Raw genomic sequence first — 17,895 nt, forward strand, 5'->3', positions numbered from 1 at the left:
TTCCAAGAGGTATGGAGTTTGCCATCATCATCAATAGGGGAAGAGAAAGTGCTGCCATGTATAGTCACTTACAGGGAGGTGCCAGTCACCCACCCTGTGGGGCAGGAGTGAGACAGATGTGTGGGATGCGTTCAGGACACCTGGTTAGATTTAATTCTGAGGCTGGACTGAGGAACAGGTGGTGTCACAGGGTCTAGAATTCTTGCCATGAGAACTCAGTTATTCCGGATGGTATTTTCAATCCAGGGTATGTAGCTATAAATCCTGGTATAGATACCCACATCGGCTCTCAAAACACACCCATCCGCAAACGTCAGGATTCCTTGAAGTACCCCGTTGCACACTGCTGGGGCAGCTGTGACTTCCTGCCAGGGAAAAGGAGACCGAGTTATTTTTCTGGCAAAGGACACAGTAAAATGGGGACATTAAGGTATGTTACCTTGCAGGGCTGCCTCCTTCCTGGCACGATGCCCACACATAACATATTGTCTCTGATGCGGATGTTTTTATAGGCTCTGCGGCACTCAACTTTGGAGATTACAGAGATATTCACATTCTGCAGTGAGTCAGGGTCCTTGTCTGGAAGAAAGAAATAGAACTTCCTTAAGAGTTATGAGATACCAAACTTCCTTCTTTCCTTTCCTTTGTTTTCAACATAGTTCCTCTCCTGGTAGAAACAAAAAAGAGTTCAAACACAGAGAAATCAAAACCGCGGCCACGAAGACAGTAGGAAGTGATCAGATTAACAACTTCTCATGATACAAAGCATCTATTTATAAAAGAGGTTAAATTCTTGGAAGTTAGATGTAAATACAAGACATTTCTGCAGTGAAGTGAAACAGATTACTTACAATTTTTTCTGGCAATTCAGACATTTTAAAAGCATCTTTTAAGTTGGAATTTTTATTCAGTTTAATTTTATTTTACTTTTTGAGCTTTCAGGTTTATGATTTGCCCCACAGTTTATATTCATCACCTATTCCTTTCTAATTTTTAAATTGAAACACACTGACATGAAACTGCATAAATATGAGGTATACAGTGTACAGTATTGATTTGACACATTTGAATATTGTAGTATTGAGTCAGAGGTAGATGCCCCTCCCCCCCTTCAATGGTAAAGTGATAGGAGATTCATTCTCTATGGACCAAAAACTCCAAGAGGAGAATAGTAGGACAATTAAGGGAAGAGGCTGGGCCCTGCCCAGACTACATATCTCTCATTCTCGAAGTCAGGAGACCTCCCTGACCACATATGCATAGAAAGTTTCCTTAGAGGTCAAAGTGGAGTGATATCAAGGGATGCTCTACCCCTAGGCCTTTGCGGTAGAATCCATCTTGGTCAAGAAATGCATGTGCACACGTAGGAGGATCCTCAGATATACCAAATATAGACTGTGCCCCTGGCAAATCAAAATGATTGGCCTAAGGGAACCTGGAAAAAATGCCCTCATACAAGTGATTTAACCTGCCATGAGGTCTCAGCTCTCTCTCTGTCTGAGTCTGCCTGTGTGCTTATGAACACATACGGTACTCTTTTTCCTCCTAATAAATACTTGTTTCACTTCTTTCTGTCTTTGTGGGAATTCTTTTCTGCAAAACTGAAGAGCCATGGTCCTTGTCACTGACCACTGGTCTAGTGGTTAGGATTTGGTGTTCTCACCACCGCAACCTGGCCTCAATCTCTGGCTGGGAACTCAAGCCCCACTTCAAGCCACTGGAGGTCAAGACCACTAGAGAGTCATATGATTGACCATAGTCCACCTCTGTCACCTCACAGAATTATCGTTTCTTTTTTGTGGTGGGAAAAATTAAGATTTAAGCCCTCAGTAAGTTTGATTATAATACAGTATCACGATCTATATTCACTTGTATGCTTAGTTGTTCAGTCTTGTCCAACTCTTTGTGATCTCATGGACTGTAGTCTGCCAGGCTCCTCTGTCCATGGGAATTCTCCAGGCAAGAATAGTGGAGTGGGTTGTCATGCCCTCCTTCAGGGGATCATCCTATACTGTGTATTAGATTTCCAGAACTTATTTATCTACCAGTTGCAAGTTTGTATCATTAGACAATGTCTCTCTTATTAATATTTTGAGAGTCTGAAAAGACTAAGAGAGATCTAAGCCTAGTTTTTCATTCATCAGATCAAAAGTATCCAGTATCTGCTAAAAAAAAAAAAAATCATGCAAAAAGTGGTTTCTCTTAAACCCATAAACCTAGGATTTGAAACTAGGTCTTCCCATTTCTAATTCAAATTATTTCCTTTATATCAATGGTTCACACATATTGTGAACTCTGAAGATCCATAACAAAATTTTTCTAACCTGCAACAAAATGAGAGATAGAAGAACAAAGTTTCTATACACGTGTTGGGTGTTCTTGCCAAGAATTCTTCTTTGGGAGGAAGTATATTATTTTGAGACTTTGCTTTTTAGGGGTGTGTTTATTTGAGTAACTTTATTTGAAAATAATATATTAAGTTTTTAAAAGAAAATGATTGAGGTTCTTTGCCTTATTTTCTAGTCTAGCAATAACTGTATAGTTCAACTTTTCTTTTGGAAAGGACTTTTTAAGAAATGCTTACTTAACTACTTCATGAGCCAGATCAAAATAAACTGCATTTTTTTGTAAGTTACATCTCTTTTTTATTAAAATGATATAACACAGATAAATCAAACATACTGCTTAACAGAAAAGCATTTCCTATTTCCAAAACTCAAGTTGTCTCTCAAAGAACAAGAAATTTCTACTTTTCTTTTTTTTTTTTTTTTTACTGGAATACAGTTATTTATAATGTTGTGTTAGTTTCAGGCATACAGCAAAGTGAATCAGTTATACACATATCCTTTCTTTTTAAGATTCTTTTCCCATATAGGTCATTACAGAGTATTGAGCAGACTTACCTGCACTATATATATAGGTCCTTATTAGTTATCTATTTCATGTATATAGTGTATATGTCAATTCCAATCTCTCAATTTATCCCTTCCAATTTTCTGATGAAGTGAGTGAATATTCATTTTTAAAATGTTACCAGTTAAAAATCTTAAACTTTTGTTGATCTGTATCACAATTTTGCATAAAGAAGTTCTGCATGATTTAGCACAATATTGTGTATTCATCTTGTGTTTACTACATAAACATAATTTTGCTCTATTTCAGGGTTTTAAGTTTCTTTAACACCTGCGATGATTTGAAGCCATCTAATGTAGTTTATGCCTCATTTCAGAATTAAGAAAGTTAAGGCTTCAAAGGTAAAGTGACGAATCAGTTGTCATACAGCAAATGAAGACCAGAATACAAATGTCTTCTTTCCACTAACATGTCTATCAGATATGAAAGCAAAGATGTAGAAAGATACAGAGATTTCAGGAGTCCTACAGTGAGACTCTAGAGAAGGGAAAGAAGATGAAAGGATGAATGAAGAGGTTACAAGAAAGTTCAGTGGGAAAAATGACAGAAGCTAAATAAGACTAGGAGTAGGAGAGGCTCATGTCTGGTTCTGAGAGCTACCCACAGAGATCACACAAGTTGTAGGCCCAGGTAGAGATGGTGCACATGTCGTCTTCAGTGGCAGGTTTTATGGGCAGGCTGACTGTGTTCACGTGGTCGTTGAGTTCAATATGGGTTTGCAGCTTGATTAACATGAGGTTGTGTTCAATAGAAGTGATGGAAAATTGTGGGTGATGAATCATCTTCTCATAACCAACCACTTGTATGTATTTTTCTTCATTTATATTGGATGGTTTTGTAACCCCCAGTATTAACTGAAGCTTCCTGGAACAATAGAGATGTTTGTGAGAAGATTGAACAGACATGGATGATCCATCCTTCTGGAACTTTATGGGGCTTCCCTGGTGGCTCAGATGGTAAAGAATCTGCCTGCAATGCAGGAGACTTGGGTTCAATCTCTGGGTCGGAAAGATCCCCTAGAGAAGGAAATGGCAACCCGCTCTAGTTTTCTTTCCTGGAGAATTCCATGGACAGAGGAGCTTGGTGGTCCAAGCTCCATGGGTTCACAAAGAATTGGATATATGACTGAACAATTAACACACTATAGGGCTTGATGAGCTCCTCCCCAAAGCCTTTTCTCTACTACTGAACATCCCCAGAATGTCTGTCAAATCCCATTTAACTGAGAGGACCCCAGGGAGGATTCTGGTCTGTGCCCAACCTGAGAATTCAAAGCATAGGGTGACGTTGGAGGCTTATTACTCACGGTAAGTTACAGTGTGCAGCTGTGATCACCCAAAGAGGGTGGATCAGGACTCCAACACAAGGCAAGTAATCAGACTTCAAGTAGATCAGGTAGTGGGGGGTGATGGCATTTTTGTCGTCTGGATCAAAGGTCAAAGCAACTGGACAGAGACATATAGAGCACAAATTCTGAAATTGTTTTTCAAGTATTATTTGAAAAAAACAAAGGAAGAAAACTCAACAGACACGTTGCCCCACCCTTCTCTCCAGGCTTTTTATCTGTAAGTTGAATATGTAAACTGGATCACTTTGTTCTAAAACATGAAGAAAATGATGAAGGTTTCATCTCATAAGATGAAAGGTATTTTCCCTTTTAGTTGTCATTATGTGTTCTTCAAAGTATTGATCAAATACAACCTTCCTTAAACACCTTCCAAGATTCAGGAGACATAGGCAGATCGACTCATGGAGAACTTGCGATCTTTGCCATGTTTAGAATGCTTCAGCCAATATTATCCCTTTCTCCTGACAATGCAAGGCTGAATGATATGTGTTATTTAAAGAACAGAGCAAATGCTAACAGAGTCTGAGAAGGGAGGTAACCATTCATTCAACAAATAAATATTGAGTGTCTAGTATGTGGTAGGCTCTAAGGGCTTGGGCTACATAGTGAACAAAACAGGGGTCTGCCTCTGCTGTCAGACATTCTGATGAGTGGAGAAATTCAGTAATAGTAAATACAGGAATACCTCAGGGGTATAGTGTGTTGGGTGGTGATTAGTGCAGGGAGCAAGGCAGGGGCAGTATCAGAGGTGTGCATGCGTGCGGGTGTGTGGGGGTCATTGTGCAGTATTGCATCAGCAGTTGGGAAGACCTCAGGGCCAGTGTGAGAGATGAGCAATGTATGAAGATGTGGGAGTTAATCAGGTATCTGGGGAAAGGAATTCCAGTGAGAGAATATGTCTGGAACAAGAGTCCTAAGGCCTGTTTAAGGCACATCACAGAAGCCAGGGTGGGGGACAGGGAGAAAGGCAAGAAGGGAAAGAAGCCAAAGAGGTGATACGAGATTTTGTAGGATGTTGTAAGGACTTTTGAGGACTTGAACTTGTCTCCTAAGTGACACATAGAACCATTTCAGGGTGTTGTGTAAAGGAGTGATGATAATTTCCTTACAGAGAAGTGTGGCATGTAGGTATATAAAGCAAAGAGCCCTGTTAGGAGAATGATTTGGTAAAGACAGAAGAGGGTGTCTTGAGCCATAGCGATCCGTGGAGGTGGTGATATGTGATTGGATTTAGGAAATGTTTAGAAGACAGAGATAGCAACAGGTTCTGATCAGACTGAATGTGGGGTATAAGAGGGTATTCATGAATACCTCCAGGGTTTTTGCTTGAATGACTGGAACCATGTCTGGACAAGACCTAAACCCCTGAATGTTCTGCTATGTTCATTAGCTGGACCCCTGTTTTCCACCCTGGACTCCACTTTTCATTTGCTCATACCAAACATCAGTCCTCTTCTCCACAGGCCCAGAGTCAGGCCCCTGTCTTCCTTAGAGAGTCTAGGGTCAGGTTTCAGGGTTCATGCCTCCCCCAAAAGCACCCAGGCAGTCATCCTGAGGCAAAGACACGGGAAGAAACTTGACAGGGACACCGGCAGTTCTGAAGGAGAGTCAGTCCTGCGCTTGCAGCCTGGAACCTTGCTGCTGTCTTCACCCATCTTTCATGATTCCCTCAGGATTTCTCTTGGGCAATTAAGGAGAAAGATATGCAGATACTCACCAGGCAGGTTCAAGAGAGCCCACAGGAGGATTAAATTCATAATCATGTTGGAAGCCTTTTCAAAAGATGAGGTTCAGTGCTTTGAAAAGGATGCCAAGGAAGGAAAGAAGAACACTAAGATGGAGCAGGAAGGGGTTCTAGAGTTGGAACAACTGTCATCTGTCATCTGAATTCTTTCAATTGCAGGTTTGAGTTCCAAAAGAGTAGGATGTGATGCCAGATATTAGAGGTGCATCGACAGAGAACAGATGACCCGGTCCTCGACACAGTGGAGAACGGATCTGGAACCCAGCATTTCTCTCCCCGTCTTCAGGGAAAGATGCACCTAATTTGGGAGATGCCGAAGCTCACGGTGCTCCCTGCTGTGTAAGTCTCAGACACCATCTCTCTCTCTGAACTTCAGACTGATTCCTCCTACCTTTGTGATGCTAACCTTCATCTGTGTGACACTGACATTTATTTCCAGTGACCATAACCCCACCCTCGGGGGCTGATCTTGACCCATCTGCCTGACACTAAACTCCTCATTGAGATATATGAGTCCTTTCTTCCATGTCACTACTCATCCATTTATTCTCTCAGCCAGCCAGCCAGCCAGTGATTTACACTGTGTGAGTGATGTGTGCCAGGCTGTATGCTCATGTAAGAGGTACCCAGATGTGAGGACACTGCCCCAACTGCAAAGTTATAGACTAGTGGGAACAGCAGGTCTATAAACAGGCAATTGTGAAACAAAATATTCAGAGGAAAAATCTAGATATACCCCTCTCTAGGGAGAAATATTTGCAAAACATGTATCTGTTAAATGATTTACATCCAAAACATACAATGGAATCCGAAAATTCAACAGTATGGAAAACAACCGGGTTAAAAAGTGGGCCAAAGATCTGAACAGTTTATCAAATGCATTAATCTGCCCAAGCCGCTATAACAAAACACCACAGGCCGGGTGGCTTCAACAACAGACTTTTATTATCTGTTGCTTTGTAGTAAAACATGAAGGAAATGATGGAATCACCTGTAGTAATTCAACACGCATGATCAAGGTATTAACACATTCAGTTCCTGGTGAGAGCTCTCATTCCAGTTTGTGGCCAGCAGCCTCTCGACTTATTATCATATGATCTTTCCTGTCTACAAGCAGAGTAATAGTAATAGTGCTCAGTGGCTCAAAGAGTGAGCTGCTCATGGGGTCATGTCTGACTTTTGCAACCTCATGGACTATAGGCCTCTAGGCTCCTCTGTTCCTGGGATTTCCCCCGGCAAGGAGTGGGTTGCCATTTCCTCCTCCAGGGGAGCTTCCCAACGGAGGGATCAAACCCATGTCTCCTGCATTGGCAAGTTCATTCTTTACCACGGAGCCACCTGGAAAGGCTCCGATTGAAAGTTACATGAAGTTAACTGGATCACTTAGCTGTACGCCTGAAACGAACACAATGTAGTAAATCAAGTATAGATCAATTTAAAAAGAAAAAAGTGAAAGAAGTGATCAGATGAGCGTTTTCTTAAAAACTCTGGAACGAACATAGATGTGATTCAATAAAGGGGGCTGGGGTCACTGGTCAGCGAGTCAGAGACAGGAAGCAGAGCATAACTAGAGACAAGCCCACAGTAGAAGACCAGCAAACAGAGGGGCTTGTGGTCTAGATGGATCAAAGATGACAAGAAAAAGAAGCGTTGTTGAATTAAATGGGCTTAGTGTCCAAATCTGAGAATTTGGTTTTCCTGTATGTGCCAGGATAAGCTGTGATGTTCATCATAACCCAGCCATTTTTTTTTCTGTTTTGTTGCTGTTTTATTTTGTTTTGCTTTGCTTTGATAGGAGAGAAATGCATCCACACTCAGAGGGTATCAATATAAAAAAACCAAACCGCCTCAGCCATCTCTGCAGACACAGATTCACCATGTCCCTCATGAGATAAACTCCAAATCTCTTCACTCTCTGCAGTCTTTTTCTCCTCTGGGGTGAGTCTCTCTGCTCATCTCTTTGTTCTTTTTTCCCTTTTTAACAGATAATCCCATGTCATGCTGTCCCTCTCCTACATGTAACTCCATAGCCTCTCATGTATCACTCGATCCCCTGTTTTTAGGTCATTTGACATCTTCTCAATGCTGTAATTTTAGGTGTCCTGGTCAATGGGTTTGGGATGCTGTATGTTGCCACTTCACGCCAGTGTGAGACACACCCTGAGCATGGATCAAAGCTCCTCCCAATAGCACAGAACTTTACTTAAGTCCACACCTACTACCTACAAACCCAGAAACCACCTCACTGTTTCATTATCATCTGAGATCCAGATCTTGGCTAGTAATGGCCACCTCTATTTCCTTCAGGGATCTCAAATATAACATGCCCCACCTTGCTCCTGATCCATTACAGATGGAAACATTACTTCTCTTTATATTACCATCTAGTACTCTTGCCTGGAGAATCCCAGGGATGGGAGAGCCTGGTGGGCTGCGGTCTATGGGGTCGCACAGAGTTGGACACAGCTGACGTGACTTAGCAGCAGCAGCAGCAGAACCACCATCTACCTTGTTGTTCAAGTTGGAAACAGGGGTGATCCCTGACTCTGCCCCTTCTGTTTCCACTCACAGTCACCGTGTTTAAAGCTTACAGACTCTGTGTTCTTACATCTCCCAATTCAGACATTTGACGTTCTATTTACCATGGTGGCTTTAACGACTAAGCCTCTGATACCTACAAGATAAAAAAATCTAAATTCCTTTACCAAACAGGTCAGGCCTTTTGCTATCTAATCCTTACCTGCATAAATAATACTTTTCTATCACGTTCTGTCTTCTCTTCTATGAACAATTTATTTTCCACCCTTTAGTATTACTTACTTACGTGTATTTTCCAGAACATAATGGTTTTTATGCTTTTCTGACTTTTACCTAAGTATACCTCAGTTTTATAATATTCTCCTCTAATTTGTTGGCCTCTTGGGTGGTACCTCCTGTGACTCTGACACCCTGATTTTTTCCTATATTCTCATGCAACTTATTGCTCATCTCCACTGTAGTAATTATCACCAGGTAATAGGACTGGCTAATTGATGACAAAGTCTGCATTATATCTACTCATGTACCCCTAGCATATGCATGCTCAGTTGCTCAATTATGTCCAACTCTTTACGACCCCATGGACTGTAGTCCTCCAAGCTCCTCTGCCCATAGGATTATCTTAGCAACAATACTGGAGTGGGTAGCCATTTCCTCCTCCAGGGGATCCTCCCGACTCAGGGACTGAACCCGCATCTCCTGTGTCTCCTGCATTGCAGATGGATTCTTTGCCACTAAGCCACCTGAAAGCCCCAGGCATATGCAGCACCTACCAAATAGCAGACATTTCAACAATTTTTGAATGAACAAGTGGCTGGGAATGTTGCTAGATTTCTCTTCATGTTTACAGTTTATATGATAAAGGAATAAGTTTTTAATGTCATAGCGTAAGTTTTTAGTGTCATTTCTTTTTAATGAATTCTGCTCAAGAACAAGAAACATAATAAGGAGAGTTGTAGATCCAGGGTGGAAATCATGAAATACTGCACTGAGGGGATGGAGGACCAGAGACGCCTCAGTAGCTTTCAATGATGCTCATGATCCATCTTGAATAAGAACTGATTTCTGTGAAGAATCCTTCATTTCCAAGGGTGACACTTCCTTTTGCCCAACTCAAGATTCCGTGTACCCTCCCACTGCAGATGGCTGGAGCTGCTGAGACTTCCTGCCAGAGAGAGGGGACAGGGGGTCAGTGTTGCTTTGTTCCTCATCCAATAAGGATTTATTCTAAGAAGGGGCACATTGTGATAGCAGAACCTTCTATCAGACTGGAATCATTTTTCTTGAGAGGGGAGAACCCTCTCTTCACATCCATGCAGGTCTCACCTCTCTAGGTTTGAATTTGACCAACCTGAGTGCAAGTAGGAGGAAAAAGGACAAATGACTCTCCCCTGGCTCCCTCCCACTCTAAAGGAAGGCAGGGGAATGGATGACCAATCCACAGACTGAGGAGGCAGAGGAAGACCAGAGGCCTTCTTCTTGGATACCATTTGGTTTCCTACAAGCACCTTTCCTCCTGGACCCCTTGCTCTGTGCTTGTCTGGCGATAGGAAAGATACCTTAATATCAGTTAGGGTCTTTAGAGGTTGCCCCACACACATGATGTTTACTGACATTCTTTCGTCTTGCATATTCTGGCATTCATCGTAGGGACGAGTATATTGGTTTATCCAAGTCAGGATGTCAGGGTCACTAACTGTGGGAAAGAGAAAAGTCCAGGGTGACTCTCCTGATCACATATACTCTTGTGATCAACCTCTGTTTTGTGAATACATTGTATATATTTGTAGTAGGTATCAGACATCCCATCCTTCTTAGAGCCCCTTGTTCAGTCTCTCTGTGTCTGAGCAGTGGATTCAAAGCATTACATGAGCCTTACATCAGATATCATCAGATCTATAATTCTCTCTGTACTGTGCATAACTTGGAAAGCTTAAAAAACCCACAGGAAAATTATGAATGATTGTGAGGAGAAAGAGACAGAAGCTGTTGTCCATAAGAAACCTTCCTTTTGGGGACCGACTTCATCATCTTTCATTTAATCATAAAGGGAGAACATGATTTTTAATGTGTTTTAAACTGCTTTTTTTATAGTGAGACCATTTATAAGTGGGTTATTTATAGGTGCGTATGTATATGTATATGTATAAGTGCATATATAATTTCCCCTAAGAAGTAACATTGCTCATCTCACGTATTGCAGTTGTTACTATACTGTTAACCTCAGGATGTAAGGAGCCTAACCAACACATTATGTAATTTTAATCTCTGGTGGAGAGAAATAAGGAGGAAGGAAGCAAAAAATCGACTAGAGATCTCTCAAGTTAAACCTAGCATTACTTATAAAGCAGAATATTTTGGATACATTTCCAATCTAATGTTTTAAATCAAATCAGACCAGGAAGTGTCAGGTCAGAAAAGGATGAGAAGAGTTATGTTCAGTTTTAACTTTTTTGGAAATCTAATTGAAATACTTAGAACAAAGTGAAAGTAACCTACTTACTTGAAATAGTGAATTCTTAATAAATATTGGGAGTCTGGCCCTAGAGAGTTTATAGAATTGATTTGTCACTGTGATTCTGACATGACATGCAGAGCCTATGTGATGAAACTTTTTGTAGTTTTATTTTGTTTTCAAGTGGTATGTCGTAAATTATTTTGTAAAATGTGAAGCAGTTACTTTGAATAAGATTTAAAAGCTTCAATTTGTTCAGAAAATATATTCACTTAGATTCTCTAGAATGCTGCTTCTAAATTGAAGTGAAGTTGCCAAATTTCACTGGCACTGACCATATAAAAGTTCCCACTTGTTACCTTTACAAAACAGACTGATAGACCAAACAGTCTCCTACTTTTTTTTTGATTTTATGAATTGTTCTGTAACTACATGAGAAAGGTTTAAAACTGATTACTATCCACAACTTGCTTTAGTGAGTAGGTTTTAACAAGCCAATCAGTCAATGTCACTCTTTAAAGTCAGCATGTTAGACTCCTCCAATAAACAACTGAGTGCCAACCAATCTACAACAATCTCACCCAGATAATCAAGCCTCTACAGATGACATCAACTCTCTTCAGCCTCTGAAAGTCCTCCAAACTCTCAGTGGAAAGCTTCCCACAAACCTCATGTAAGCACGGCTTAGTACTCTGTACTGCTCATTGAGACTGTGTCTGCTCAGCATTGCTCTTCTATAATAAGCAATAAGTCCAGCTTTATCATTTCAGATATCAAATGGTGGTTCTAGTATCCTCTGTTAATGAAAGGGAGGATAATGGTAGTATAAGGTAGTATAAGCTAAGTCCTTCATGTACGTGTGTGCTGTGAGCTCAGTCATGTGTGACTCTTTGTGACCCCCATGAACCTGCCAAGATCCTCTGTTCATGGGATTCTCCAGGCAAGAATACTGGAGCGGATTGTCAGGCCCTCCTCCAGGAATCATCCCACCCCAGGGACTGAATCCTCATCTCTTGCATCTCCTGCACTGCAGGCAGATTCTTTACCACTGAGCCACACCTGAGATGCACTTCAGGTATATCCCTCTTCATTTTCCCCAGCGCCAAAACCTTCTCAGGATGAAAAACACAGAGTCAAACACTTACGGTTTTTATATTTACTCCAGGTCCAGGTTGGGATAAAGCAGGATTCATTAAGTGATAAGGGTTCCATAGCTATGGCTATGGTTCCCACTTGAGTGGTGAGTTTAGCAGCCTCAGACAGTTTTATCATCATCAGGTCATTGCTCAGATATTCTGAGTTGAAGTCAGGGTAGGGCACAGTCATTGAGTAACTCTGGGTCTGCTCGTGCTGGTTTTTGATGTTGGGTTGATAAATTCCCAATCGGATTTTAACACTATGGAAGAAGGAAGGCAGGGAGATTTAAAAAAAAAACAGAAAACAAAAAAAAGGGTTACAGAATGTCAGAACTGCAAGAAGTCTCATAGGTGACTTTCTTTAATCATCTAATCATCTTCATTTTATTTCTTAGACCTGAGAACCAAAGTGACCTGCCTTGGCCTGTAAAATAGTAGGAACAATAGTTTACAGGATTGTTGTATTAGAGTCAATGTATATACATAAAATCTGACATGGTATCTGCCACCTAGAACATACTCAGTGGGATCTAGTTGTTGTCGTCGATGATGTTAATGATCACAATGACAACCTGGATAATATGAATGAATAGGTAACAGATATGGCACCAGAATCCATTATTCCAGAGGTCTTCGCCTGCCCTCCACTGTCTGAAACAACTCTGGAGCAAGTATATTGTACCTGCAGTTTCTGGATATTCTTAGGCCCTTTCCAGCTTCTTTTGGGCCCATATCTTTGTATTTACTGCAAGCTGCCTACACTGATTATAGATTCAGAAGAATCTTAGCAGTCTAACAGGACTCCCACTGACCACTTTCTATTATATTTCCTGGAGAAATTCAAACCCACCCACTTCTATTGCCAGGAGTCTGGTCATGTAACAGACACAGGAGCCACTGCCTGCCAAAAGATAGCTTGTGCATTAGGTCTGGCTGAGAGAAGAAAATCCAATTTTCCAACGCCAGTTCTTGGAGTGGATGGACTATATTTCCTGTCTATATTTCCTCTGTTTCTCACTGACACAAAGCAGGGTTTCAATCTGTGTTTGAATGAACTGTCTTGAACGACCAGATGGCTGAAAACTCTGAGTTAGAAGTGACCGTGATACACTCCTGAAACTCTGACTAGGTTCCAGTTATCTAACACTTTGTCACGCACAACAGAGACACAGGTTTGTGAAGGACAGCATCATCTCGCGCAGAGCTCCTTCACTCTTCCTCTCTTCCCTGCATCGCACGGCTTCCACCTAACACTCCAACCTCAGCCTGTGAACACCCACCCCTACTCATGAGATTCTCTGTACACTCTTCCCTCTGCCTGGAATTTCCCCCAGAATTTATTCAGCCTGGTTTCATCCTCCTCTGCATGTAGGTTTCATCTCTTCAACAGACCTGATACAATCACCCTAACTGAAGTAGGTATCTTGTTTCATTCCTGTATATTGCAGCTTGGCAATATACTCATTTCAGTGTTTTATTTTGGGACCTTTATTTGCTTTGGCGTATTTCCTCTACCAGAATGTGAGCTCCGTGAGGGAAAACTAATTACCATCTTGTTCCCTTGCTGTTTTTTCAGTTCATTAAGCAGTCCCTGGAATATGGTAAATGTTCCAGAAGTATGTTGGATGAAAGTTGAAAGTGTTAGTCACTCAGATATGTCTGAGTCTTTGCGACCCCATGGACTGTAGCCTGCCAGGCTCCTCTGTTCATGGAATTCTCCAGGCCAGAACTGGAGTGGGTGGCCATTCCCTTCTCCAGGAGATCTTCCCGACCCAGGGATCGGACCCAGGTCTCCTGCATTGCAGGCAGATTCTTTGCCATCTGAGCCACCAGGGAAGCCCTCAAGTAGGTCGGATGGATGTCTATTATTTATTTTGCATGAGAAAGAGACTTTTGACATCTTCCTCTTCATCTCCTCCTAAACTGCCCAAGTATGTATCTTTTTCCCCATTGGGAAGATGACTCTCTCTTCCTGGATCTTCTGATTCCCTGGGATGCCATTAGAACATGCTAGGATGCCTCACAAGACCTGGTTTCTAAATTTATTTATTTTTAAGTGAAGGATAATTGTTTTACAATACTGTGTTGGTTTCTGCCATACATCAACATGAATCAACCATAGGTATACCTATACCCCCTCCCTCTTGAACCTTCCTCCCACCTCCCATGTCTCATCCAAACTCAACCGGGTCGAGGTCCCTGAGTCATAGAACAAATTCTCATCGGTTATCTGTGTTACATATGGTAGTGTATATGCTTCAGTGTTACTCTCTGTATTTGTCCCACACTCTCCTTCCTCCCCTCACCCCTGTGTCCATAAATCTGTTCTCTGTCTGCCTCTCCATTGCTGCCCTGTAAATAGTTTCATCAGTACTGTCTTTCTAGATCCAGTAAATATCCATTTATATATGGTATTTTTTTTCTCTTTCTGGGTTCCCTTACTCTGTGTAATAGGCTCTAGGTTCATCCACCTCATTAGAATTGACTCAAATGTGTTCCTTTTATGGCTGAGTAATATTCCATTGTATATATGTGCCACAGCTTCTTCATTCGTCTATCGATGGACATCTAAGTTGCTTCTGTGTCCTAGCTATTGTAAATAATGATGCAATGAACATTTGGGTACATGTGTGTTTTTCAATTTTGGTTTCCTCAGGGTATGTTTTAGCAGTGGGACTGCTGAATCATATTGTAGTTTTATTCCTAGTTTTTTAAGGAATCTCCATACTGTCCTCAGACCTGCTTTTGTTTAAATAGATCCCCCCTGGCTCCCAAGAGCAGAGAAATACTTACGGAGAGAGGCAGTGTGCGGCGGTCAGTACCCACTGCGGGTGAATAAGTGTCCCCACACAGGGTTCTGGGAAGGACTGCAGGTAGACCATATAAGGAATAGTAAAATCTACTTCATTTGTCTTCTCAATGTTAGAAGCTTCTGCCAGAATGACTCCTAAAGAATCAGAGGGGTCACAGGTAGAGAGATAGGGCAAGAGGTGAGAGTTGGCTAGGATAGTTTTTCCCACCCTAAGGTTTTCAAACTAAAACAGTCTTCTGCAGTTGCTAAGTCATTTCAGTCGTGTCCGACTCTGTGCAACCCCATAGACGGCAGCCCACCAGGCTCCCCTGTCCCTGCGATTCTCCAGGCAAGAACACTGGAGTGGGCTGCCATTGCCTTCTCCAAGGCATGAAAGTGAAAAGTGAAAGTGAGTGGGGAGCCATTTTTCCTTATTTTATTTTAATGGAAGGATAATTGCTTTACAGTTTTTGGTGTACAACAACTCCAAGCAGCTATCGGACTACATGTGTCCCCTCCCTCTCGACCTTCCCTCGCTCCCGCCTCCATCCTGCCCCTCCAGGTCATCTCAGAGTACGGAGCTGAGCTCCCTGTGCTATACGGAAGCTTCCCACCAGCCATCGGTTAATATCTGATACATGGTAGTGCGTGTACATCAATGCTACTCTTGATTCATCCCACCCTCTCCTTCCCCTGTCGGGCCCACCGTTCCTTTCTCTGTGTTTGCCTCTCTATGCCTGCCCTGCAAATAGGTTCATCTGTCCCATTTTTCTAAGGGAGATCATGCATGTCACCCAAGCTCTACCCATTAAGAAAACTGATACATGTCTTTGCTTGAGATGGAGGTATACTGAAGTTCTGTGAAACTAACGCAAAGGCGTATCTGAGGCTGATCATAAACCCTGATTGGCAGTGTTGTGTATAATAAAAATGAAAAAAAAAAAAGATTTACTACGTTAAAAATATTATTCTAAATTCACTTTTGCCAGGAATGAAAGTAAAAAGTTAAATCCTCCCTGACTTTGGTGCTGAAAGGAGTGGAAGAGCTTGGGGGAGGGACCTGAGGCTCTCACAGCCTCTGACTTATCCCCCTTCCCAACCTGCACTTACTCCTCCAGAGTCCATCTGCCCAGAGAAAGGGAAGATGTACTTTTCTGCTCACTGTCCAGGAGTCCTGGGAGAGTGCAGGGCACTTATAAAGACATATGCTAACTTGCTCAAAGGTGCAGAAGCAGCTTAGAGAGGGGTGAGCCATGCATCAAGAGTGGTACCTTTCACTTCCATTAACAGTTAATCAAAGGAAATACCCACCACCTCCTCTATCTTCGGTTTTGGCCAGGTACTTCCCTTCTGATCCATGTGCATGCATGCATGCTTAGTTGCTTCTGTCGTGTCCAACTCTTTGAGACCCTGTGAACCATAGCCCACCAGGCTCCTCTGTCCATGGGTTTCTCCAGGCAAGAATACTGGAGTGGATTGCAGTGCCCTCCTCCAGGGGATCTTCCCAACCCAGGGTTCGAACCCATGTCTGTTATGTCTCCTGCATTGGCAGGTGAGTTCTTTACCACTAGCACCACCTGGGAAGCCCCATCCTCCCGCACATCACCACATCACTCCCTAAGCAGCAACAAGACCTAGACTCACCAGCCGTGCTCATGAACATGAAGAAGACACAGCACTTCATGACAGGCTGGGATCTCGCCAGCAGCAGACAAGTCAGATCAAACTCTCAGCTGCCTCAGTCTTTAATCCAAGTAGCCTTGGCAAGAACAGCTGGGGGAGAAATATTACTTTGTGGGGGTAGGGAAGGAGCAAGGATGCTAGAGCAATCTTCAAACTAGCCCTTATCAAAATCCAGTTATACAAGGCACAGCTGGGATCTGGCTCTGATGTGGGTGAAAGAGGAAGGGGTGGGCAAGTCCAGCCCCTGGTGCTTCTTCTCTGACCCTAAAGGTCTCAGGAGTCATGGTGCAACTGCTGACACTCCCCGCCCCTTCTGTGACATAGTCATTCTTTGCTGTCCCCTCCTCCCTTTGTGGCTTTGAACCTTATTCCCTGCCCTCACTTGTCATCTCCGTTTCCCCAAGAGTCCCTCTTCTCTTCTCAGAGACTCATCAAACATTGGGGTAATGAAGTAAAGTTAGCAAGGCATCCTCCCTTCCCCATTTTAGGGATGAGGATGCTGTGGTCCTCATGGAAGTTAGCAGCAAAATTAGGACTTGGAACTGAGTCTCCAGATTTCCTCTGATGTGTTGAATTGTACCTGATTCCTGTGCTCCCAGAACACAGTGGTGGGTGAAAAAGTTTTGGAAATTTTGTCTGCTGAGAAATGGCTTTCCACAAAGAATGACCCTTCCCCACGTTAGTTTGAAGAGACTCTGCCTACTCTTTCTCAGGGCTCCCACAGGACTTTGGATGACTTCTTTGTTGATCTGTGACAAGGTCAATCACAGACCTTTTCCCTTTTTTACCTGAACCCACTGACACGGCCAGACATGGACCCTCCGATTCCCCAATCCATCTCTCATCAATGATTAGCTGAACTTGCAACTCTTACCCCCACCCCACAACAAATCTAACTACAGCTAGAGATAAACACTGCCTGGTCAGCTGACTGAGAATTCCCTGATTGTAAAACAACCTCAACTGTTCACCTCTCCAGCTGTGACTTGCATATATCTCCCTACAAAAGTCTTAAGGTAAAGTCATTCTGCCGAGACACTCTGATCTTCAAATCCAGGATGTTCCTCTGACTGCAGCAATCTGAATAAAATGAATCTCCTTACCTGTTCAGCTTTTGTGTTGGACACTTGCTACTCTTTTTAATGTACCCCACTCCTTTTTATAAGTTAGCCTTAACGTTCTGACTGCCCCCGCCAAGATATGTTACTAATAATGGGTTCAATCATGGATATTGGTCTATAGTTTTCTTGTGTTGTTTTTGGCTTGGGTATCAGGATAGAGCTGGCC

The 17,895-nt window shown here is 42.4% G+C and overlaps 2 protein-coding genes across 2 annotated transcripts; both read right to left on the reverse strand.

The window, feature by feature from the left end:
* Positions 1-149: 149 nt before the first annotated feature.
* On the reverse strand, positions 150-6,346 carry LOC122437962 (probable inactive serine protease 58). Its single transcript, XM_043462423.1, has 5 exons — positions 5,979-6,346; positions 4,220-4,358; positions 3,518-3,777; positions 440-579; positions 150-365 (listed from the first exon to the last, which is right to left on the reverse strand). The coding sequence occupies exons 1-5, from the start codon at positions 6,022-6,024 to the stop codon at positions 216-218; spliced, it is 735 nt and encodes a 244-aa protein (XP_043318358.1). The 5' UTR covers positions 6,025-6,346; the 3' UTR covers positions 150-215.
* Positions 6,347-9,444: 3,098 nt separating this feature from the next.
* LOC122437963 (serine protease 58-like) lies at positions 9,445-16,883 on the reverse strand. The gene is made up of 5 exons (XM_043462424.1): positions 16,570-16,883; positions 14,928-15,081; positions 12,144-12,394; positions 10,103-10,239; positions 9,445-9,708 (listed from the first exon to the last, which is right to left on the reverse strand). The coding sequence occupies exons 1-5, from the start codon at positions 16,607-16,609 to the stop codon at positions 9,559-9,561; spliced, it is 732 nt and encodes a 243-aa protein (XP_043318359.1). The 5' UTR covers positions 16,610-16,883; the 3' UTR covers positions 9,445-9,558.
* Positions 16,884-17,895: the final 1,012 nt, after the last annotated feature.

This window comes from Cervus canadensis, chromosome 3 (assembly GCF_019320065.1).
Source record: "Cervus canadensis isolate Bull #8, Minnesota chromosome 3, ASM1932006v1, whole genome shotgun sequence".
Taxonomy (NCBI): domain Eukaryota; kingdom Metazoa; phylum Chordata; class Mammalia; order Artiodactyla; family Cervidae; genus Cervus; species Cervus canadensis.

Excerpts from the sequence above, each read along its gene's own strand:
- LOC122437963 (XM_043462424.1), bottom strand. The coding sequence starts at position 16,609 with ATGAAGTGCTGTGTCTTCTTCATGTTCATGAGCACGGCTG. Across the intron at positions 15,082-16,569 it reads CATGTTCATGAGCACGGCTG|GAGTCATTCTGGCAGAAGCT; the intron begins GTGAGTCTAGGT and ends CTGATTCTTTAG. Across the intron at positions 10,240-12,143 it reads CTGGAGTAAATATAAAAACC|TTAGTGACCCTGACATCCTG; the intron begins GTAAGTGTTTGA and ends TCTTTCCCACAG.
- LOC122437962 (XM_043462423.1), bottom strand. The coding sequence starts at position 6,024 with ATGATTATGAATTTAATCCTCCTGTGGGCTCTCTTGAACCTGCCTG. Across the intron at positions 4,359-5,978 it reads GGCTCTCTTGAACCTGCCTG|TTGCTTTGACCTTTGATCCA; the intron begins GTGAGTATCTGC and ends GTCTCTGTCCAG. Across the intron at positions 366-439 it reads GAAGGAGGCAGCCCTGCAAG|GAAGTCACAGCTGCCCCAGC; the intron begins GTAACATACCTT and ends TTTCCCTGGCAG.